The sequence below is a fragment of the Homarus americanus genome, unplaced genomic scaffold (assembly GCF_018991925.1).
Source record: "Homarus americanus isolate GMGI-L3 unplaced genomic scaffold, GMGI_Hamer_2.0 scaffold48406, whole genome shotgun sequence".
NCBI lineage: Eukaryota > Metazoa > Arthropoda > Malacostraca > Decapoda > Nephropidae > Homarus > Homarus americanus.
In genome coordinates this window covers 5,608,339-5,634,993 of record NW_024753828.1, presented here as the reverse complement: position 1 = coordinate 5,634,993, position 26,655 = coordinate 5,608,339, and the positions used below count along the sequence as shown (strand labels likewise).

The 26,655-nt window shown below is 36.5% G+C and overlaps 1 protein-coding gene across 1 annotated transcript in view; it reads right to left on the bottom strand.

Annotated features, from left to right (window-relative positions):
• LOC121855504 (rho GTPase-activating protein 190-like) overlaps nucleotides 1-26,655 on the bottom strand; it is a gene marked incomplete at its 5' end in the record, with an annotated part of 106,380 nt that overhangs the window by 20,302 nt on the left and 59,423 nt on the right. Inside the window, 6 exons of the mRNA XM_042350479.1 lie at nucleotides 2,920-3,052; nucleotides 5,127-5,294; nucleotides 13,751-13,795; nucleotides 15,571-15,716; nucleotides 19,489-19,533; nucleotides 23,147-23,308. Coding sequence (XP_042206413.1) covers nucleotides 2,920-3,052; nucleotides 5,127-5,294; nucleotides 13,751-13,795; nucleotides 15,571-15,716; nucleotides 19,489-19,533; nucleotides 23,147-23,308 — 699 coding nt within the window. The remainder of the gene's footprint in view (nucleotides 1-2,919; nucleotides 3,053-5,126; nucleotides 5,295-13,750; nucleotides 13,796-15,570; nucleotides 15,717-19,488; nucleotides 19,534-23,146; nucleotides 23,309-26,655) is intronic.

The window sequence follows — 26,655 nt, the reverse complement described above, 5'->3', positions numbered from 1 at the left end:
AAATAATTAAAAATGTTTAGATATGTCTTGGTTCCTAAAAATCAATGATTTCCCTATACTCTTAAAACTAAAATCTGAAAAAAATTAACCTGTTCTGCCAATGGATGTTTAAAATATTTAATGTTAAAATTCAATCACATCATCAGGCAAAAATGTCTAAGTGTTTTAAGCATCAATACTGGTCTAACAGTCTACAAGTCTGAGTCAGATTCTGCTGTCATACCCTGTTCTTTTTACTGAATAATACTGTACAAATATATGATGAAAAGACCAAAAACCTGGCTGTTTTTATCCTTAAATCCCCCAATGAGCAGTGTGTTATCATCATCCAGTTATATTTAACATTACAGTACTGTACATACACATTGCATAAATATACATTGTGCCTGAAAGTTACAATTATGCTGCACTGTATACAGTATTTGGAAATGTGCAACATACTTGTGTAATAACTGTAATTTATATTCTGCTGTTGACAAAATTATTCATGAGAACTTTACTGCAAAACAGAGAGCTGCACACACACACACCGAATATGGACATGCGCTGTACCTCTCTTCACAAATTGGCACTTTAGTGTAGGCATTACAAGAGCTCTGGATAATACAATGTGTACAGTATCAGCAACACAAAGAAACAGCACTTGTTCAACCATTTCCTTCTGTTTTTCTACCAAATGAAATCTCATGAGTGTAAACAGAATGGAACTTTACATTTGTGTCTGTAGGGAAAACACAGAGACTATAGTGTTTGATGTCAGTCACAACTGAAATATGAGAGTTATCCTTATTTGTGCTTGTACAAGATCACACATGAAGTCTCACACGAAAATACAGTTAATCCATTTATTTTTGGCTCATTTTGCAAGACAAATTTAATTTAAACTTTCATACCACTTTCATTCTTCATAAGTAATCATTTCATTTATCAACCACTGTAATATTTCTTACCCATATCTTTAACCTAAGCTGACCTAATCTTACCACAGCTAACCATCCCTTATAAAATACCCCCTCTAGTATATATAATCTAATAAAGTGCCATCATATGCAGCACAGCAGCATAGTACTTCATAGTTTCATCCTATGTCTTAATAATGCCTTTTAACTCCTTTACTACTGCATAACTTATTTCTACTATCCTCAATCTAACATTTTCTATACAGTACACTGAAAGCTTAAAATTTTACATCCATATATACCTCAGCTAAAATCTATACAGTTATAGACTTGAGGAGAAATAATTAAAGTTATATTTTTTACATTCATGTTCTTGTAATCACTGAGCAAGTTATTTTTCATGTCTGATACAGATCAGTGCTGAAAATACCGAGAACAGTGAAGAACATCAATCACTCCTGAAATTCCACAATCACTCATCAAATATGCAAGAGGTTCCTCACCCATGGGAAGATTTTTACCCACTAAACAACATTGTCTTCTTCCCTCTCCCACTACAAAGATGGAACCTAGAGCTTTGACTCACTGTAACTCATATTTTTTAATTATTGTAACCGAGACATTTGTCTCATCAAATACGAGGTGTAAAGGCACAGGTTTTGGCGGGACTTTTTACCAACATTAAATAACCTTGTGACAACGACCATGAGGCACATCCCCTTCACTACCCAGTTTACAGGATTTAGACGATCCAAAAATCTGAACATAACTCAGCCTGAAGTAAAGGACATGATGCTATACATTATGTTGAAACTCTGGAATACCTGTTAATGTGCTGTGATTCACCCAACAACAACAAAAATATAGAAAAAATAAATAAATAAATATCACATTGAACACTTCAGCAGACTGTCTTATGTAATTTATCTCTGCTTTTCAATATATTATACACAGTACAACATAAAATGAGGTGGCTATCTTGATTTTCTACTTATAGCCTTAAGAAAAAAATAAAAATAAAAATCTGCCCTCTTTTAGTCATTCTTAAGATCAGTCGAAGAGGAAATGAACTTGATCTTAATGGTCGAGGAAAATTACGATTACCCTGTATTTGCTTCCTTCCCATCACCATAGAGCTATGATAAGACTCCAGTTAATATTAATACCAAAATTTGAATTCCAAGTAAATGATTGGCCAATTTTTTTGAGCATCAGAGATCAGGGCCATAGCCAGGGGACTTTACCTAAGGCACATTTGGTATGTTACTTAATTTTCTGTCACTCGGCTCCAGAGGAAACACCATTATGAGGGAATACCGTCAAGTTCCACATAATGCCACACTCAACTTTCTAGAGGTTTTCTTAATATATACAGTACTATATATGTTTTTAACACTTTTGACAGAATAAATGAATTTGGTGGAGGGTCATTGGAGCTTGAAGAGGCCAGCCCCTTATAGCCTGAAGGGTCATGGCCAAAGTGACTAAGTGAGAGGGCCGCATCTAAAGCAACTGGCCCAACAGCTTACATGGGAGGGTCTATACTGGATCAGGATGGATGGAGACACATGAGAGGGAACACTGCCCATGCAATTATAAAATAATTCAATAATTTTACTGTAATTCAAGTGACAATAACATACACACAATAACCATGACAGTCAACAAAAGGTAATAATAATAATAATAATAGTAGTAGTAGTAGTAATAATAATAATAATAATAACTCGTAACAAAATGATGAACCCATTGAAAGTGAGGGGATTGGCCTGGGGTGAGCCACAGCCTGTATTGGTCACCCCTGGCTACTGCCCTGATGATGTAAAGCTGGCAACACCAAGTGGTTCATAACATTAACTAATAATGACTATTGATAACATTAACCAGAGTCTACTGTCTGCGACCAGCCATTACGAGTGAACAAGTCCTTCAGAGTGGATGTTTTTTGTCAACTGTACAATGAATTACAATTGTATAGGCTCAAATAGCTGATCGCAAAAGCACACTTCTAAAAACCAACCTTGACGTCCCTTCTCCCTCCGCTGCCGCCTCGCCTTTGCACTGGCAGCTTGGGGTATCTCTTGCACGCGGGAATATCCATAGTCCCCTGCCTCGAAGCTGCTGTACAGGCCAGGAACAGCATCTTTCACCTGCTGACGTACCATCTGTTAGTCTGTTATTCACAGGATGCTGATAATAATTGTAAGGTTGAAGAGAAGAAGTAATCCCTTGGAAGGAATTAAAATTGTACAGCAACATTTCTGTGTAGAGAAAATGGATAAAAGTCATCCTTTCCAGGATAATAAATTTAGGTCCTATGCTGAAAACTTAAGAAATGAAACATAAATGCATGAAAATTAAGAAATACAAGTATTCTCAAAAAATCTTCACAGAAGTGTTTACAAAAAGAAAAACAATAGGAAAAACTGTAGGTATGTAAAAAAAAAAGATGAGGGCAATTCAGAACCTACAGCTGTGTATTGTTGAGAAATGGTGAGGAGGAGGAGGAGATCAAAGACAAGGTGGAGAAAAAGAGAAAGGCAGCAGCTCAGTAACTCAATGGAAGCTTCTCAACATAAGCAACGTAGCAGTACAGTACTAACCCAAGAGCAAACACTGTAGAAACTCTGCATCATCAACTCAGCAATAGTCCCTTGCAGTAGTAACTCAGTAGAGTAGTTGGAACACAGAAGCACAAAATACTCAGTAGAATCAACTCACCAACAGGCAATACAGCAGGAAAAACATCTCAGTAGCAACAACTCTGCAGCAGCTATAACTCAATAGCAAAAACACCAGTTACAAAAAGTAGCAGCAACTCAGAAGCAAAACCTCAGCAGCTGCAACTAATCAGCAACCACTCAAAAGCAGGAAAAAATTCAGCAGCAGTAGTAGTAGTAACAGCAGTGGCTAAATAGTTGCAACCCAGGGAAGTAACAGCAGCAGCAGCTCAGAAGCAAAAGGTCAGGGTAGCAACAGCAGCAGCAACTCAGGACAACAGTTCAACTACAACAGCAGCAGCAGCAGTAGTAGTAACAGCAGCTCATCACCAGCAGTAACAGTTTACCAGATCCTCAAACAACAGCAGATCAATAACAGCAGCTCAGCAACAACAGCACAGCAGCAGCAACTCAGCAGCAACAGCAGTAGCTCAGCAACAACAGTTCACCTGCAGAAACAGCAGCTCCTCAACAGTACTTACGGTAAGTAACAACCACTCAGCAAGAGCAATATCAACAGCTCAGCAACAAGAGTTCAGCACCAGCAGATAAGCAGTAGCAGTTCAACAACAATATCTCAGTAGCAGCAGCAACTCCGTAATAATAAATTTTGCAGCCGTAACAGCTCAGCAACAGTTTGGTGGCAGTAACAGCTCAGGAGTTGGAACACAGCAACACCAGCACAGTAGTAGTAACATTAACAGCTGTGCAACATCAGCTCAACTGCAGCAGTATCAGCAACTTAGAAGCAGAAGCTCATGAGCAGCAGTTCAGCAGCAGCTCTACAACAAGAACTCGGAAACAGCAGCACGGTAAGAAAACTGAGAATAACAGCCTAACAACAACAGCTCAGTAAGAACAATTCAGCAGCTCAGCAACAGCAGCTCAGTATCAGCAACTCTGCAAGAAGAACTCTGAAGCAGCAGCTCAGTAGCAGAAGTCAACACGATCAACTCAAGAGTACACACTCAGCAGCAACACTAGCACCTCAGTAGAAGGAACTAACTGCTAAGCGGCAGCAGCCTCTAAGTAGAAGCAGCACTTCAGCAGAAGCAGTAATTCAATAACATCTCTAAACCATTAACTGAGCTTCAGCTGTGCAGCTGCAGCAGCTGGGGCAGGTAAGTATAGGAGGAAGATGATGATGTTGTGATGTGTGATATGGAAAAACATACGTATTAATGGTCCATAAGGCAGAATACTGTTGACCAGGTTTACAAAACTCGAGGCTTTATCAACAAGATGACTGGAAAAAATAAAAAAAATAAAATTAATACAACATAAAGACGACAAAATAAGGGGAGGTAAAGGATAAGACACAAAGGGATAAAACTAGGAGAAGGCACAGAGGGTGAGGGAGAGTGCGTAAGATAAAATGAGAGAGAGGAAGAAAAGAAGATATTAAGACAGATAAGCAAAGAGGAAAATGGGAGGGAGAGGGAGGGAAGATACTAGGTAAGAAAAGGGTAGGCTGGGCAGTGGGGAGCGGGACAATGAGCGTACTCACAGCGGCGTAATCTGGGCCAAGGTCCATGTTCTCTGGGGTGGCAAGGGGTGCGTGCACGGAACCCCCTTTGGTTAGTTTAGAGTGTAGGAGGCCCGCATCTTTGAGGTTTATTTTGCCAATTGCATCAGTCACGTTGCTATAGGCCTTAAGGTTTAGTTTGCCAGGTTGCTGAAAGAGGGAGAGGAATTGTTGGGTTAGTGACGAGCAACACTCAGGCACTAGAGAGCTCAGGCAGGAAAGGGGACCAGGGGGAGTCTCTGCAGCAGAGAAAAGCTATGAAACAGCCAGATAAAACAGGGTACAGATACAAGAAAATACCAACACAAACAAGAATACAGAGTGTGAGAAGGTGCTATAATGACGTAAAATGTACCAACAAACTGAAGACCCCCAGCCTTTGAGAGTATCCCCATGAGGAGAGGAAATCTACGCTTTGGACATGAATGATAAGGTTGGATGATCCAGGTTGGTGTTTGGCTACAGGTAGTGCACTGGGTAAGTGAACATAATGAGGAGGAATAACAAAGGTATACATAAGTTGTAATAAATAAATAAATAAATAAATAAATAAATAAATAAATAAAAAATAAATAAAGGTGGTGATACAATGTTGTAGATACAGTACTCACTCAGTTATCCGTGACTGAAGGGTGGTCCATGAACATGGATAACACAGTTTCATAGTTAACTCGGTATAACCCCAAAACGACTGGGTGATGCAGCCGTTACTGCCCATCAACCTCGACAGGCCTCCCACCTTGCACAACCACACAGTATTATTTTATTACAGTAAAGTACACTTGCAATGCCTCTTACTTGAAGTACCAGAACCCTGAACATACTGTTCAGATCACATTCTGAAATCTGGGACAGGATAATACTGTACAGTATATCTTTTAACAGAACAAAAATGCAGTCACAAATAGAAAAGTGTAATAATACACTATGAAGTTTGGAGAGACACTGACTGAGGCATGATGTGTGGGCTGGTGGAAGGGGAGCCATATCAAGGTTAACTCTGTCATGATCACAGATAAGAACACAATGCTTACAATACATTAATCATGGTTAACTTTATTCACAACCGAGTGATTCACACATAACTGAATGAGTAGAGTAGAGTACAGTATAGTACAGTCTTTGAATGAAAAAGGAGAAGGGTGACCATGAAGTGTGAGCCGAGCAAAAAATGTTCTCGGTGCGTCAAACAGTCACCATTAGTTTTCATAGAGACGGGTGAAGCAGCTAAACTGACAGAATACATAGTGAAGACAAATGAGAAAAAACAAACCTGTACGAATGGAATTATACTGTACACGTGGAAGGTGGAATAATGAACGGTGAAGGGAAGAATTACAGCATGATAGAATAATATACTGTATATAATGAAAACATGCTACACTATTTTCACTAGTTGTGGACAGCCTACTGAACAATAAGAATAAAATATTCTTAAAAGGTGAGTCTTGAAAAGTGACAGTATTCGGAAGTAGATAGGTGAAAAGGTGGGATGGGGGAGGGTGTGTGATGTGATAAGTGTGTGTGTGTGTGTGTGTGTGTGGAATGGTGTGACATGAAGGTGGTGTCTTGTTCAACCCAATGAAAGCAAAACAGAGATAAACAGGAAAAAAACAGACACTGAAAGTTAATATTTTGAAAAGTCAAAGCCTGTAGTGGTGTGGAGGAGAAATATTAAAAGGACAGAACAAGAATAAGAGAAAAGTATGGCAAAGAACACCGAGAGACTTTTGGGGGTCTGATACAAATAGGATAAAAGTGGCAGACAGGTTCAGAAACACAAAGATTGGGTTACAAGGGTAGTGGGAGACAGGGTGATAAAATATAAGACAAGAGCAATAGAGAGAAGAGGTATAAAGAAGAGATACTATACTGTACAGTACAACAAGAGGGCTAAGATGCAGAGTGAATACCTACAAGATAAACATTAAGTAGTACACTAAAGAGAGGCAAGTTGAAGTGAAGGAAGGAGGACGAAGAAATAGAGACAAGATGAGAGGACATAGAGTAGGTAGGACAAGAGGAAGCATTTGCAACGTAGGATAGGAAGAGGTATAACTGACACAACAGAAGGAAGAGGGAGAAGAATTGTCAAGTATGATCAGAAGAAGAATTACTAATGCAGGAAAGGAGGATTTACTGTAAAGGGTGTGGCTTAAGTCACTTTTTCCAGGACACTATACAGAATGGGATAACATTACATATACAATATTACTAATAAAAAATGGCATAAGGTCAAGTGTTTTATTTATTTTATTTATTTATTTTGATGCAGTGTTGACCCCTGTCCCCCTCTTTTTTCCCCCCATTCTGTACAATGTGTTCTCAGTAAGGTGACTTATGCTTCACCCTGTACTGTACTATTAAGATAACATAGGAGGAAGAAATAATCAGACCGAAGAAGAGGAATAATACTAAGGATGGGGGAGTGTGGGAAGACGTTTGAAGTATAGATACGAGGCACCGTCTCAGGACCCGGGGTATCTCCTCTCGCACTACCCGATGGCAACCCGCAAGATCTTCTCGGGTGTCTGGTGAAAAGCTGTACTTGTCTCGAGTTCTTGTGTGGTGTGTGTAAATATTCTTTCTTCTTCATGTGGGAAGCTTACCAACACTGCCTCCCTCCAACCTACCTATATTTTGGCTCCCTGAAGCATCTTAACAAAAGGTTGACTCGAGATAGATGTTTTCTTCAGCAAGAGAGTGTAAGAGTGACAGAACATATACTGTACAGCGGTGAAAATAAAATACAGTACAACAGTAGGAACATTACATCTGACAATACTTGATGTTGGAGGTGGCCAAGCCAATGGGGTGAACACCATCATTCTTAAAATTATGCTTGGCATGAATTTTGTATCGAGTTATATTCACAAACAATTTTTAATCCATGTGAAGGAAAATACTTATTGAACGATAATTAATCTGGTGGACAGTAATTAAAAAAAAATATCACCCCACCAATGTATGACTTGAAACATAAAATGGAAACACATTATACAGTACGATGAAAATAAGTAAGCATCGTAAGCATAAAATATTTCCATGGTCTCAATATGCTGACAGATCTTCAGGTAAATTTATCATGGGTGTTACAATGAGAAAGTTTTTTCATCCCATAAACATGTACAGCATTTGATACATCAGGAAGTAGGTATTTCATTATGTAATGTGTCTGATAACGACCTGAACAATTAAGTTACCAACAGAATGATATACAGACAGGGTAGAAAAATGAAATATTGTACAGGATCATGAATACTAGAAAAAAAAAGAAAAAGAAAAAAGAAGAAAAAGATAGACTGGTAGATAGTGAATGAGTAACCGTACTCATTGGAGAAAAATAAAAGGTAGGTAACACTGGAAGTATGGAGGAACATGTTTTAGAAAAATCATTAAGAAGAGTGTGAAGACATGATCATCCACAGTGAGGTAAGATGATATATATATAAAAAAAAAAAAAAAAATGAAAATTATATAATTTTATGAAATATGAAATAGAGAGTATATGAAAAAATAACTCAATGCTATAAAATAATCCCAAAGGAAATTAAGACAACGACGAAAAAGAGGAAACAAGGCAAAGGAAAATGTGAAGAGGTGATGGGAAGTTGTTATTTATTTAAATCAAGCAATACTAGCATGAGGTATTGGGACTATTTACAGGATATTTTAATTTTTTACATATAATACAGCATCAAAACCCTTTGATCATGCGTGACCAAAATACAGAAACCAAGAATGCCTGTGTGAGGGAGACCACTCAAGCATGAACCTGTACCAGAAAATTTAACTTTTTCTTGGAGTGGACCTATGCCTTCCCCACTCCAGTCTCACAAAAAGGCTTTCTTCTCTTGTACAAGTTCAACCTCACATATCACAAGGAGCAGACCTCTTGCATTATTTGTCCAGGTCCAGGAGAACACAGCACATACACAACCTACCTGAGGAAGCATGACTCAAACCAAGACAGAGCAGAGAGCGCATACCAGAATGTACTACCGTAGTTGTACAATACAGTACTGTATTGACAAGTTTCAGTTCAAAACATACACGCCCACAAAACACACACACACAACATAGACGATGACAACACCAAATGGCCACAGATGAAGGGCAAAAACCATTGCAGCTGCCTCACAATATAAAAAATTAATTTCTTTCCTCTATTAGATAAAACTGAATAGAGTACAGTACCAAAGTAACAAACATCTATATTCTCCAGACAACATCCACTTCACTGGATACCTTTCGACATAATGATGCCATAATTGTAGATAAATTAATATTCTTGAACAGGAACAGAGCTTAATAATGTGGTAATTGTAAAGAGGAGAATGGATCCTTAATCATAAAAACAGGGTAAATAAAGTTTAAGAACAAAAAGCCAATACTATAATGTAACTACAGTATATGTATAGTTTATTATCTTCATAACTTTAAAATTACTCTGAAATTTCATCTTTAGATCAAGGACAGCAATGTTGAGAAAAGGCCATTTCTTTGCAGTTTTATTAATTGGGTTACATGTCCAGAATAAATTAACTTCACCAAGCTGCATCTTATTGGGATGAGGATAACTGATGTAAATGTATCTCAAGTAAAGCACAACTCAAATTGGAATCATCTACAGTCCTCCTACCAGATATGATTGAAGAACTGTTAACCATGAGAGGACTCGGATCTTCTTGCAAATATAGTTTAGGGAAACTGGCGGTATAACTGTCATCATTAATAAGGGGAACTGAATGGATAAAAAATCCAAAGTGAGGAAACTGTTAATATAACTTTATTGAGATAACTGGTAGAATAATTGTATAATCTTCAGTAGCTGTGTAAAAAGCAGGTGTCCATGAAGACATAAATGAACATGATTGTCTATAAGAGGTACAATGTACAATTTTGATCCCTTTTATTGAGAAAACTGAAATAAAATTGGTATGATGAAAAACTAACTAATGTACAGTAATTTGTTGAAACAGAAATAGAAAGAGTGAACATATAATGGTGAAAAAAAAATGGTGGTAATGAAGATGATAGAGAAGTCAAGTTAAGGAACACAAGCAGCATTCAGCCTGCCATGCAAACTTGTAACCACAGTACTTTGAGGCCATACAAGCTATACATATAATCTCAAATTACTTTATTCTTACCACAATAAAATAAACACTCAATTCCTATTGTTTTCACTATGAGATTTTTCACATCCTGTGTTCTCCAATCTCCTTAGTTCAAACTATCCATTTCCAGTAGCTCAGCACTGTTCACAGGGTGTTCACCACCTAAATCTCATATACCATTGTCCAAGGAACTAACACGACCGAGTGATTATTTTTGATCAGCTTAGAAGCTTAAATAACTTAAGTACTGACAACTTAACTTAGCCCATACAGTGAATAATCATGATTCACTGTAGTCAATGTAGAGGTTAAGAATTTACTCAGTATATTTTGTTCACAAGTTGAGGATATGAGGTAGTGCATTTGGAGTGTTTAACCTTCCTACTTCAGCAATTTCACATTCCTTACTACAATTTTCATAACCATCTCTCCCCTGCCATTTCTTCCCATTTTAGGGGTTCCTGTTTGCCTTGATCAACTCTATATGAAAGTGAGAGAGGATGAAAGTAGATATTAAATAGGCTTTCAATATCCAATTTCAGCTTTGATATGTGAATAGAGAGTTGTTCGTAACCTAAGGTGGTACATTCACTTGGCATCTTAACAGTAATGAAAATGATATCTGACTCATTGATGCGTCAGTTGTAATAAAATATGAGAGCATATTTAGAGTAAGTTATGGGGCCAGCTTGTATGGTAGTGTGTCTGGATCTTTGTGTGTTTGTAAATGCATCTAATAAATCTATATTCCTCAAAAACCAATGTCATATCAACCATAAATCCCAGAACCTAAACAAGTATAAAAATTAAATATGGTTGGGAGATATATGAAGATATCTTGCAACCCACCGGACATTTTACATAGATTACAAGTCAGTTCAGAAGTTCAAAATTTGCGTGACACTGATTTTGGAGCTTATAAACACATTATAGATACCATCGTCAGAGATGCACACACATCCAGAAACAGTAACAGCGCCAACTTTGAACCCATGAACTGGGCACTTAAAAATAGAAGCATTTATTGTAAATCATTACTCAATCTAAGTACAGCATATGCATCTCTGATACCTTATTCTCTTGGACACTAAAGAAATGGCAACACAAAGAAGGTCTATAACACTTCTTTGTTCAGTCTCTCTCTCTTAAGTAGTTCAATTATGGGTGAGAAGAGCTTAAATTATCCCCGAATTTTACCACAGTTTAAAATAAGCGTATAGAAGATCTTGTTGACTCTGTCTCACACAGAGGCTAAACTCATGACCATGAAATCACAGCATTACAGCACAATAAATAAATTAATAAATAAATAATCATTCACATTAAGTCATAACCCGCCAAACATACAAACAATATCATGAATACTGTACATCTAAATAAAGAAAAGTCACCCTGACCAGGATATTAAGAAACAGCACAGAGCAAGGCTGCCAAGACGTCACTTGAGTAAAGCAATGCACTATACAATACTGTAGTTATAGGACAAATATTTATTAATTTTAAATGTACATCACGTTCTAGATCTTGTTTCATTGCTGAGCCGTTAAGATGATCTCTCTGTAAACTGACAAAAAAGTAAATAGACAGAAGCACACTACCAATGTATGTGACTCACTGCCATCCTTCTCAATGGTGAACAAGTTCAACGTTTGTGAATGTTTAAATACTTCTCCATAGTGAACATGTCCATGTTCAGTGTTTGTAGATGCCTAAATATTTGTCCAAGGAGAATTTGTTCAATGTTTGTGAATGTTTAACCCTTTGGATGTACTAATCAACTGCAATTGAACAAATCATAAATATTAATATACTTTTCTCCATGTACAGGTAAGAAAAAATGCAGCACTTGGCTGGAGTGCTCCTCATCACCCCCTCTCCCACAGGCAGATGACAGGTCCAGTAACTGTTGTAATGGTGAGGATCTCCCCATACACAATGGCTGATCACTGCCACCCACACTCATGCATTTATCTCCCTGTCCTCATTTTCACTTTGTTTTCACCATTACTTAAGATACCTTATGGATGTTATAATGTAAAGATATGTTTTGTATTATGTATCATGATACATAAATAAAGATACTGTATACAGTAAAGTACTGTACTGTAATTATAATAAAATTCCATGTTTCTAACACTCGCTTATGAGTTAGCAGTGTGTAGCTACATAGTGTACATTTAAATCCTTATATTACCTCTTAATATTTTTCTTTCATCATAACAAAAATATATTGAGTTATTGCACTGGATTTTTTTGTTTGTTTTCCCTTTACCCGAGATGAAAGGACATGGCAAAATATTATATTTTTATGAAATTTTACCTAAAGTCGAGTACTGTATTATTTTGGGGTTACTGTATATAAATTCGTTTGCTCCTAATGCCAGAGTTATGCTTTTCAAGAATTTCTGACAGCAAAATTTGATACAGCATTAGATAAATTTCCATTGCATAAAATGAGGAATCCATAAATGCTACAATTCAAATTTTTTCTTTATGCTTTTTCCCTGCTGTCAGATATTGTTTTTAAGAAATATGGAAACTTTATAGTTTTGCCTTGATAAAAAAAAAGTTACCATATTCATATTTTACTGGAAAACTGACACTCCTTAGAGATGTAGCTTTGAAACAAAATATACATCCAAAGGGTTAAATATTTCTCTATAATTACAGTAATGTGTTTAATGTTTGTGCATGTATAAATACTTGCCCATGGTAAATAACTTATAAGTTTGTATATGTTTAAATACTTCTCTGTGATGACCACGTTCAGTGTGTGTGTGTGCATGACTTCTCTTATAACAGTCTTCCTTCCTCTGGTAACACCAACAGACTTTTTGAGACATGTAATCCTAGAACAGGTGTTAAGGAAGGCATGCCTACTGACATCATGCAATGATAAGACTAAACACTGCATTAGCTACTCTATCTTGCAATGCGAGCAAGTCCGCTACTACCCTAGAGAACCAAGTAGAAGTCTGTTAGTGTAAACCAGGATGTTGTTAGTAGTCATGTCATGCACATCTCAGAGTACTGTACTAGCGGACACCTCACTCCCCAGTCCACGTGGCTCACACTGTACAACACCTTTACCATCCTCGACACTCTTGTCTATAATACCATCTATCCACAACTTCCTGTTTATAATCATTCCAAAGTTTTGCTTAAGTAAATACCTTGAAATAAGCTAATACTGTTCACAAATTGCCAAACAAGAGTCCTGGATATCTAATATTCAGCAAACTGGTGGGAGGGCAATAAAATTATGTGTATAAAGCCACTTGAAGAACCCAAGCTTCCATGGTAAGTGCAAAAGCCAATTTGTATATACAAGCTACATTCTGATTGGGCAAATGTGTGAGTGAGAGCAAGTGTGTGGCCCAATAGCAATGCAGCTGGGCATAAACAAAGAGGGTTAACTGTGCCATCAAGCTTGGGTTGGTGAGCCAGGTGACTGGGGGTTAGTGGCTGCCCGAGACATAAACACACCTTGGTCGTGACCTGATACACCGCATCGCTCAGCGTCTGCAACGTCTGTAAGTTAGGAATGGCCACGCATCAAATTTTCACCCCTTATCTGTTTTAATAACCATCCTGAAACTCACTAAAGCATATAACTAATCATATTATGGGGAAATTAGCCTCTCTAACTGAATTTACCCTCTTATCATTACTAAATAGTTTCAACACAGGGAGTTTTTACAAAGCATAAACATTATTTACAAAGTGCAAAAGTTGACATATTTCAACTAAACACTAACTGTAACAAACACAACTAATACTAATTGCTATGAATATTATACTGCTATGACGTTTTTGGCACGAGTATCACTTACCCCTGGACATCCTGAATGATCAGTACTTAAAATGGTGTTACAGTATACTTAAAACCACATTGTCAACAACCACAGTAAGTGACATTTTATCCAAGTCTTAACTGGATTTTAAAAAGTCCTCTTTTAAGTGGCATAAAATACCAGCTTTCAACTCATGAGATGGTGTTTGCACTGCCAACATACCTAACTCAGTAGATGTTTAAACAATAAGAGTAATGAACTGAGATGTCTGCTATGTTTAAGTGTATAACCGAGATGTTTAATATGTATAATTTGGGGCATAAAATGGTCCAAGGTTAAACAGTAATGAGATAGGTTTATCATGTTCACCAATCTCTGCTCCAACAAGTGTCAGTAAGACAGTCACCAGAGAATAGGTACATTTAATATTCAATAATTCCCTTTACTTTCCTGAGTGCCCTTCACTACTTGTACAGGAGTAAACATCCCACTCTACAATTCTCATGCAAGGAAAATCCTGTATTGTATCAAAACATTATCAATGAAAACAGTAAGACATACAAACTGAAGAAATAATTCTATAAATGCAAAAATGTAATCAATTAAATAGAAGAATGGGATTCATTTTAATTACTGAATATATATAATGTACTCTGCTCAAAGGATAGGGCCAAGATATTCCTCTCAGCTGTAACTGCCATATACTCTTCTTATAAGCTAGGGTTGCCAACAAATCAAAGAGCCCAGCAAGCCCTAGACTGTAGGCCACTCAGCAAGAATAAAATAGCAAGTAGGTAAAATCAAACTCATGCTTCCCATCTCCCTGCATAATCATTGTTACTTATGACAAGTACGCTTTGAGCATCAGATCCTTCTCACTAACTGCAGCAGCATGCACCCAAATGAACCAGTTAAACGTGATTCTTCCCAGGTATACAGTATGCTCTTCTACCATCCAACTTCAGAAATGCAAATCAGCGTAGAAATAATAAGTGTTGTTTCATAGGACTTCAAGGTCATAGAAAGTCAAAATCCTCAGTCAATATTACAAAAAAAAAATCATTACCACCACTACAACAAAATCCTTCATCATCACTACAACAAAAATCCTTCATCATCACTACAACAAAAATCCTTCATTACATTTCATCAACACAAGATCAACCTCAGCTCATCACCTGTCAACACCTCTCCAATGTTCATGCTATGTTGTGCTGCCTCCCTCACAGTAAACTTATTAAATTTGAAGTTATTATACATACTGATGGCACTGGACAATGCAGCAGGGACTAATGCTGTTCTGTTATAAATACAAAGTACCCATCATCATTTGTTCCTCCATATTTTTTTTTTAACCTCATGCATAAACACAAAAATAAATAAAATAAAATAAATTAATAAGTAAATATTAAACCAAGACAGTTTAAATAACATTACAATTGACATTCATAATTATTGTCAAGGCAAAATGTTGTTGTCACCACCATTCACTGATTGTTTCCTGGCGCTCACCTTCAGGGTCTGGCTCGCCTTGGGTCTCGGTTTGGTTGGTGGAGGAGGAAACTTAGCACGCCGGCCGGTTGTAAATGCCTGAGGAGTGTATCCCTCGCCCCAGTAATCTTCAAGTCGGCGGGAACACAGGCTCTCATCCTGCCAGCCTGGTTATGATGAAAGATGTTCTATTAATGCCAGATGATATAAAGTGTAACTGGACCTCTACATCAGTGAAAGTTACTGAGAGAAAATTCTTTAGATATACTGTACACAAGTATCACATAATTATGATTGTTTATCACAGATTCTACAAAATGTAATACTGTATATACATTAGTTATTCAGTGCATTAAAAAATCTGTAACATGAGTTCTTACAAAGATTGTGCTTAGTTGATACAGTATCATATTCAACATACAGCACAGAAATACAACACTACTCATGCAAATTATAAAGAATAAAATAAAAAGAAATAGAAGAGATGTAAATAATTGGACAATACATTAATGATACAGTACATTATCTGCACTATGACAAACAGAACATAACAGCATTTTAGATGACAATACCGACAGGATGACCTTATTTTACCATGTGTGCCACAACAACAGTGACTTGTTGACCTTTGTTAGCAAAGTGACAAAATAAGCCAGGCCACCTACATCACTGACTTCAAACTCCTAAGAACTTGCTAGTTATAAACATATGTACACTACAGAAATTCTAACACTCTAACCCCTTCCTTACTGTAAGGTTGAGCTACCAAATGTTTAGTGCTGTAGTATGTGTAATAACAACAGTACAGTAGGCGTTATACAGTATAGTGTTACGACAAGGTAAAAAAGGGGTCAGTCAGTAATATCTCTGCTAACATGCAATAAAAATAACATATAAACTAACTAAAGCATTCAAATATTAATATAAAATTGAGATTGACACAACGAGTAAATAATAAAAAAACGAAAATCTTCCCGTAGTCTTATTTAAGTGTGCTGCTGGGGTCAAGTAAACTATTAAATAATAGTAAACATGACAGTAGTTATTCATATTCTTACAATAAACAAAACAAACATAACACAACTGTCTCGATAAAGATTATCAAAGTATCGGCAGAAAGCTATTTTTTTTTACCTTGCACAGTACAATGAAAATACAAATGAAGATAAATATATGGTATTGTCTATGTAAACTAAAAAGTAACAATAACAAATCTGGTTTAAAATAAGTTCAAACTGAAAGAATTCTCAGTTGTCAAAGAGTGTACAGTAACGTAAATTCACTGTCACAACTGGAGCTTGGGGTAACATCTACCGTACAGTACTCACGAAAGTACTGTAAATCCTCATAACTATTCCTAACAATATCATGGACATAGGAAAAGGCACTAATGGGAAGAATCAGAATTACTAATGGGAAGAATCAGAATTAAATCAAAGTGGTGAAAAGGATGCAAGGAAGTAAATGCACAGAAAAACTGAAAATCCCTCAGTAGCTCCTTTTTAAAAATATCAAGAGGCAAAACTATTGAACAGTACCTTGGATATATATATATATATATATATATATATATATAGTTTTTTAATTCACTTCATGTCCTCTGGAACTGATGAGAAAATATTCAACCCTCTAGAATTAGCAGTTTCTGAGAATATGTTTTCAACATATTACAGACAGATGGAGGGAAGGTTGTAGCAATTATGGTCCCCCACAGTTTTGAAGATCACTATTGAAAAAGTTAAACAGGTACAGTAAAAGGAAGAATACAAAAATGAAGTAAGATAGGGAGGGAGGCAGTTATAGTGTAACTGTCCCTACTCTCCTTATGACTATCAGAGAGTATAGGGTACAGATACTGATAAAAGTATAAAAGAAAGTAGGAAAAGTTTTGAAAAATTAGTGGTAGTATTAATAGTAGTACTTATAGTACTGTCGTATATTTGTAATAACAGGAGAGTAAAGAGTGTGGTGCACAGAAGAAATTGTGATAAATTTAAATTGGAAATAAGGAAGGAGGTATGTATGACAACAAAGACTTACTGTAAATAGTTGCCAGAAGAGAACACAAACTTGTACAACAAGATACTGTATATAATTAAAGAGAGGGGAAGGGTGAAATAAAAGTGAGAGTACAGCTAAGATACTACTGCTAAGACCAACAAAGAGTAATACCATGGAACTAATAAATCTAGATTCAATGAACCTATTTATCAACAATTCAGTACAGTATGACATATTCAAACTTTATAATGAGTCCAGAGATACTCAAGGGCATCTGTAGTGAATGCAAAAAAAAGTCTGCAAGTTACTATATACACGAATAGATCAGAAAAAGTAACTACAGTACATAGAGTAATCTGAAGATGACACAGAACCAAGTCATCATAACTAAACATGAAAGATGAAACTATACCACAAAATTAAATAGTAACTTCCATGATGAGGGAGGAACAAGTCCATGCACAGCTACAACAAGCAAAGATTAATAGCATAAACTCTCTCGACAGTTTAACTCTACAAACACTAAACAGAAAATACTTTGAAGATACAGGAAACGTAAACAAACAATGGATGTACAGTATTCATCCAGGCACATATCACACCACAAGGGGTAATGTTAGGCACCATTAACCAGTACATTCACTGAGATGCAATGACACTAAGAGAAGAGAAGAGAGATTTTAGTTTAGTTTAACAAATTTATTGACAAAGCTTGTAGTACAGTTTGCCTATTCTGAGTAATTCAGTCAGGTCTTGACACTGAGGGTGGTATCACTTCTCACTGCCATGCAGGACAGAGGTTCATACACAAAGAAATAGATCTTATTTCTTCGTGAGAGAGAGAGAGAGAGAGAGAGAGAGAGAGAGCCATGCAGGACAGAGGTTCATACACAAAGAAATAGATCTTATTTCTTCGTGAGAGAGAGAGAGAGAGAGAGAGAGAGAGAGAGAGAGAGAGAGAGAGAGAGAGGAGAGGGAAAGAGAGAGAGAGAGAGAGAGAGAAAGGAGAGAGAGAGAAAGAGAGAGAGAGAAAGGAGAGAGAGAGAGAGAGAGAGAGAGAGAGAGAGAGAGAGAGAGAGGCAGGAAGAGAGAGAGAGAAAGAGAGAGAGAGAGAGAGAGAGAGAGAGAGAGAGAGAGAGGAGAGAGAGAGAGAGGAGAGAAAGAGAGAGAGAGAAAGAGAAGAGAGAAAGAGAGAGAGAGAGAAAGAGAGAAAAGAGAAAGAGAAAGAGAGAGAGAGAGAGGGAGAGAGAGAGAGAGAGAGAGAGAGAGAGAGAGAGAGAGAGAGAGAGAGAGAGAGAGAGAGAGAAAGGAGGCAGAAAAGAGAGAAAGAGAAAGAGAGAGAAAGAAAGTGGTGAGGAAAGAGAGAGAGAGAAAGAGAGAGAGAGAGAAAGAGAGTAGAGAAAGAGAGAGAGAAAGAGAGAGAGAGAGAGAGAGAGAGAGAGAGAGGAGAGAGAGAGAAAGAGAAAGAGAGAGAGAGAGAGAGAGAGAGAGAGAGAAAGAGAGAGAGAGAGAAAGAGAGAGAGAGAGAAAGAGAGAGAGAGAGAAAGAGAGAAAGAGAGAAAGAGAGAGAGAGAGACACTATGGTAATGTCTAAAAACACATTATCAAAACTCTAAACAATCTCCCATTAATGGTAACAAGATGCAGGGATGAGGGGCCTAACAGGTAAAGCGTCATTCAAAAAGAGGAATTTTTTTAAGATTTACTGCAGATAAAAAAGACAATGAATAAGGACTGTAGCAAGTTGTTGAAGTAAACACTGGGTTGGGTTGGGAAGCAGTTAACTAAGGTCTAATGGCTTGCACAAAATTTAAGTAAAGTGATGCCTGCCAAGGATGGGAGGCAGCAGAAATATGCAAATGATGGGGAACAAGAGAGAGAGAGAGAGAAAAAGAGAGAGAGAGAGCGAGACACCTAGATCGGGAGACAAAAAGTCACCTGAGTCGCGTGTAGTGAGGGAGTCGCGTGAACCGCTCAGGTCAGCTAGTGAACAGAGAAATAAGGTGAGGCCGGTAGCACACATGAAACTTCTTTTAAAAGTCCTAACTGATCACATGATATTCCTACACACAACAACATCAACAACTCTGATCACTAAACTACCTAACACAGTACTGACAACTTTTTACACTCTCTCTCTCTAAGCAGTATATACAGAACACCATTAAATATATATAACAGGCATTCACTAAATTAATCCTCTGTATGCCAAAGAAAGTATTCCAACCTCAATGTTACAACTTGTTCACCAAGCTTGAGAGAGAAGCCTAATTGTAACAAACAAGAATATCTGTTTAATTTTAATGATTTAATCCTATACAGTCTATCCATGGATAAATAAATTGAGTTGTTTCCTTCTGAATTTATAGTTTGTTTCAGTATTTAATTTACTAAGATAAATAGTAATATTGGACTAAATATCAGTTCAACACACAAAAAAATCAAATGTTTATACTTAGCAAATATATTAAAATAAAAGAAGTAATTTTACTCTGAATAATAATAAAGGGTAGAAACTCTGATAGCAGAAATATTTGTATGTACTAATGTCATGACTTCAGGATGTTAAATAAATTAAGAAACCTGCATCAACATTTTCTGGTGTCCAGTTAGCCAAAATGGAAGAGTCAATAACTTCAAGAGTGTCAGATTAATGGGAACTGAACATCTTGTCTTACTGTGAAAAACTCTGATTCTATCGTACACTCATACAGCATAGACACTACACTGACAAATGAACAGATAGATGGGGAAACTGATAGCTTAAGTTGAAGCTTTGAAAAACTGTTTGGAAAAAATAAATTATATGGAACTTTGTTAAAAAGCAGTATTAGATCTATAAAATATGTATCTTTAGATGCATCAGACTACCGGTAAGCCATGACTCAGACAATCCAACACTGGCTAACTAGTTACCAGACCTGAAACTGTCATGAACAAGTACAACAGCCAGAGATCACGAGGATAATAGTGACTCATGCATTCCATATATTAAAAATAAAAATTTTAAAATAAAATTTTAGTTTGGTTATACCAAGTGCTTTTACCAGGATTTTATTTACAATGCAATGTGCAGTTTTTATAAGTACGAATTATCTTTTTAAGTACAATCTTTGGCTGAGGATAAAATATCTACCTCTATTACCCTAAAGGTAAAGTTACTGATCTTACAGATTTAAAATAGGTCAGGTTTGAAAGCCATTACTTAACCCCTGAACCTCTTACATATATAAAAGTCAACTATACAACATTTCTATCACTTATAACTACTCTCATCCACCTTCTGTATGAGAACAATCATCACTATTGCCAACATCACCAAGTATCAGGGAATTCACATGTCATGACCTCTGAACAAGACTGTTATTTCTGTAATGGTTCTGAGGCTTGTGCAGTCAGTATTGGTTTTCAGATTCTACCTATTCTGAGTCTGGAAAGTCATCGGCTCTACCCATAAAGTTAAAACCGTTAAGATCACCATTAATCACGTAACAAATTCTAACAACACACTTGTTAACTGTGATAATTAAGTAACTCAATACTGTACCTGAATATAATATGAAGGCATTAATAAATTAAAGTCAATATTAAGTATGCAAGTGCAACTACCACACACACATCTTATTTCCACATCACTACATTCTTCACCATACACAACACAAAGTAAGTCATTTATTTTTAGCTATTAATTTTTATTTTTTTCACCATGAGAAACACACTTCCTAAATCTTTCAGTTGTCCAGAAACCTCCATACATTAATGTTTCTCCCTCACAAATATTTGCTTCTTCCCTTGTTTAGACAGTAACAAATTTAAGTCTCTGATGATACTCTTTTTATTCAAAGGGTACATCTTTGACCCCAACAAATAAATATGGTGCAATCCTGATTCTTTTGCCCTTATATTTTCACAAAAGTTAACATCCATTTCAAGAAATTCTGACCCCATAATCAGTGTTCATTTTCGCTGTCCCAGGGAAAAGTCATATGACAGTCTGATCAACATGAGTACTGGGGAACTTAATTTATCCTATACAAATATTTTTTATTATTATATTATTATTTAGGGGGGGGGGGGGCACAGCAACAGTGAAGAGGACCACAAGTCATTGCAAGGAACCTCCTTTTTATTTTTCTGTGAATCCATTATTTTTTCTATTTTTCTGGGGGTGGGAAGGGTTAAATAAGTTTACTTCTTTCTCACCACACAAGACATACATCAGGTTTGATCATACCTAGTTATGAAGTTAATGTACATTACTGTATATTGATCAATATTGTTGCCCAAATATTAAGAATGATTCCCTCAAAATTTTGAGATTAATATAAAGTCTCCTTCTATGTGCCAAGGATATATATTTATAACATAAGGAAGAACTCTAGTTATCAGTTAAGAAGCAAAAGGGGTAATAAGACACAATAAAACTGATCATACTTGAGTGAACGTACATAACAATGAAGGCACAGTCGGGTCATTGTTCTCAAATATACTATCTTATAAAATGCAAAATTTTTACCAAACTAAATACACTGAGGCTATGTGAAGCCACATTTTCTTAACAAGAATTTGGGGAATTTAAATATCTTTCCACATATGAACACCCTCAGTCAAGACTTGCATTTTTTTTTTTTTTATCATATTAGCTCTAATCAATCACCGGGTAAACTAAGAATTTATAAAAGAGCTACAACCACAATTTAACCCTTTTGATTATTTACAAGAGGATTTAATTACTTTTATACAAAATACCAATGATAAAGAGACAGATCTTCAGAGTACTGTATAAGACCAACAGACCTTCAATTCCTTTGTAATGACTGTCACTTTATTAATTCTACAGTACAGGTACAAGCATCTTAACCAAAGTTTATTTTTTCAGTTGATGTTAATTAAGAGTATCAAAAAATATCAAGGACTCTAAAAGGTGTAAACAGTCATGTCAGACATCAATTTTTATGCTACCTCACCAAAATAGTTGAACGTCTTTTAACAAATATGTAAATTCCCCTCAACTTCTGCTGACTGTAAGGGAAGTAATATGACCTGCTGTAATATAACCCTCATTAAGCAGGCACTGTATCACATAACTAGGTATGACTGAATAAATTAATAATGAATAAAACTAAAAAAATATAAAAAAATAACTACTGTACTCCATTTATGGTTTATGTGTACACAGAAAACTAAGTTAACAAAAAATTATTTACTAATACATCTGACGATGAAAACTAAACATAACTCACAACACTGGCAGGCACCCAAACAGGAAAATATGCATTCACACATAACCAAATATCTAAGTTCTATCCACAGGCCCATACTAAATCAGTCAACTATTTAAATATCACTATTATTAGGAGAAGCTGGACCAGAACCAACTTAAAACTTTAAACAGCTCGGCAATGAACTGTATTCAAAATATTTATAAAAAATAGTTATCAGACTAAATGAATAAATCCAAGCATGAATTGGCTCCACACTATGGCTAACATCTGGTGCACTGGTATTCCAATCTTGGGTGCTGATTGGCTGTGAGTCTACTTTAAAGAAAGAATGAACAAATTATCTCTGGTGAACGCACTATAGTGTACGTTACATGTGAGGTCATCGAGGGAGGTGCGAGATGTTGCAGAGTGCAGAGTGGGTGTGGGGAGTGTGGTGGCCTTCACCAAGCGGCGTGGGGGGCCCTCCACACACTCGCGGTCAGGGGGAGCCGGCTCAGGGGGGGTCGTGGGAGGGGGGTACACCTGAAGACCACCTGCGGGACCACCAACCACACACCGCCCACATTACTACCTCACCCATACACAGGATGCACAATTACCTTTCTCAAGGACCTTTGTTCACACCCAATGACATCTGCTGCCACTAAATGAGGGTTATATCAAAACTTGGCAGGAGCCACATAAAGGCAGCCAGCTGATTGACTTCTCAGTGGTAACAAAGGGCTCTTGAAAATTTTTGTGACATAGGTACTCGCAACCCTGGGGGGCGAGCACTCCCTTTGATATCACAAGAGGAGAGAGTTAATATCAGTTACGTTACCCGTGCAGCAGAGTACACGACATACAATCACTGGCGGGTTTCCTGGAAGAGGTTCGAGGGAGGCAGCGCCCCAGGTTAGCTAACACGACGCTACATACCCACCCTCAGGTCTGAGTGAGGCAGGTATACCCAAAGAGTCCTAGGTAGCTCTACACACAACATTAAGAGACAGCCTCATGTCAAAGTGAGGAGGGTTGACCCAGTGACAAGTAGCTGCTGGTTTGGTGGTGCTACCTCCACAAGGGGGATCCTACTGTCACGGCACTTGTCTCAGCCAGCCGGGGAAGGGACTCTGCCAGCTGAGTGAAGTAAGAGTGTGCTCGAATGTGAGTCCTCACTCCAGGCTCTGCTGCTGTCTACAGGAAGATGCCACACTCAACGACTCACTTTGATTTATCTAAGCTACATGTTATCGGTCCCTTCAGTCACATGCTTCTCAGTCTCAGACCCTAACACAAGGTCACATATTCTTTAATTTTTTTCTGTAAGTCATGACTTTTGACGTGTAATCTTTGTGATCCATAAAGCTAAAATAAATGCATTTCATTGTTAGGAATTAATTTAGATAAGCTTCCTAGAATACCAAAACTCCAACACGCACCACCACTGCCTCTACGTGCAGCAGAAGACCATATCTTTTGTTTATATTATGCTGAAACTTTTTCAGTGAAAAATAAAAACAAACAAATTGAAAATCAAATTAGTGCTGATACTTTGAGTACCTGACTGCCACATATCTGCAAGGGTTCACAGAGAAGCAAACCTTGTAGACAGTGTGACTTACATGTACCCAGCTGCCCACAAGTATCCAGTTACCCCTCAAAAGTAATTACCTACCCATAAAAAGAGTATAGTACAGTATTCTGTACCTGCATATACAGTTTACCTATGAAAGTAAAACTCCCTAAAACTATACTTTGCAATAGAAAGTGCACACCCTTTCTTTTTATTTATATATATATATATATATATATATATATATATATATATATATATATATATATATATATATATATATATATATATATATATATATATATATATATATATATATATATATATATATAGTATATATAAGCTCATATTAAACACACAATTATTATATTTCAATTGAAAATACATAGATACCTTTAATCCTATTAACCTAATACAGTTTATTTGAGCCTCATGGAAGCATCATATAAACATAACTATGATAACTAGACTCCTCTAGTTTATTTATTCAGGTATTAATTATCTGAAGCCTTTATCATGCAAACTCCATTTCAAGGGTCATTTCTGGGGCTCAAAGGTGACCTAATATAAAAGTTCATCTATGCCGGGGGAGGGGGATATACAGTACTGCATATACAATATGTCCCCAAATAAGGTGAATTTTGGTACATTATTTAGGGATCATCACAAAGGTTCACAGGTGACATTACCTGTACATTAGTGATTTCTGATCTGTAGCTACACAAATAGGCTCCAACACAGTTATGTTGTCACCATTAAACCCCTCGTGTCATCCCTTAACAAGTCACTACATCTTTTCAGTCCCCAAATTATGAACATACAGTACATGTCTTTATTTAAAAAAAAAATAATAATAATAAAAAAAATAAACTTAGGTTTCACTTAACAATCCCGTCATAACCTTTATTCAATTAAAGATGAATTAATTATATGGAATAGCAAGATATTTTTTTAAGTAAACCACAAAAAGTCAATTATTTTATTCATCTAAAAGTCTACTGACAAAAATATTTATCGTTTATTTTTTTATGCATAAAAGTCTATTCTACTATGATAGATGGTGATCAGGTACTGGAGAGCACTGATCCTTATTCTTAGTATTCAGTAGCTAGCAGGTTACCCCATTATCTCCATGACAGAATGCTAGTAGACTAGCATTCTATCCACCATTAGCATGCCCAACTGAAGTATATTCCTGTGCTGCTGAGTGTCGTATGAGAAGAGACTCTAGTCCTTCACTCTGGTCAGGAAACCTCTCTACCTCTCAACTATAGACTCACCATATTAAAAATAATTTGAACATACTGTATTTTGCTAACTTTGCACTTAAATAACCAACTTATTTTTTATATTAATGTATAAGACAGGAAAGGCCTAAAGGTCTATGACTGTTTTATACACAGTAACTTGGAATGATAATCAGAGCAAAATCTTATTTACTCTAGTCAAACACGATCTGACTTAATTAGTTTACAAATAAACCCGATGCATTAATCTGACCCTCTTCAATTAATAAATTAAGCATTTAACCTTTATTCAATCAAGGTTTAAAATACTGGATTCATATGAACACAGACTTTCATAACCTATGCTCAATGTAACTTTGATCTTAATTACAGTACAGTACATAATTTTTTTTCTCAATATCTTATCATCAAAGAGACAATTATTAAAATGCTCATTGTTTAACCACCAAAACACTATTTGCTTCTGGGCAATATGACGTATACTAAACTCCACCAATCACAAAGGAAAAACATGTAAGACAGTTATGTGTTACAAGATATGAAGTAACAGCACACACAACTTAGGCTTGCAAATGGTACTCCTTTTTGGCATGAAAATGCAAGTAAGCCTTTTTCTTTTAGGTGAGAAATGTTAATTTTCAGGAATTCCTCACAGTTTAGGCAATAAAAATTAGGAGCACCTGTGGCATATCTGTGATCTATACTTTTTTCTACCTCAAAATATCAAGTTACCAACAAATATATGGGTGTCACAGAAATATACTTGAAGATTATCAGTCAGCAACTAATATATTACATACTCTGATCACACTAGGAAAAATCTACGAAATTAATATCATGTACAGTCACTGTTTGTGACAGCAAAAATTTACGTTTGGTTTGGAAGTGGGGAAGTACTATCTACATGTAAACAAGGATTGCTCCTTTTGTGTACAAAAACAATATCCAAATTTAAACATGCAAACAGATAGGTACCATCATGCAGCATATACAGAAGCAGCATTAAAAGTGCATCTGCTACAGACCATTACGCAATAAAGCTACCAATTCACGTACACCACATGAATACAGTACAACA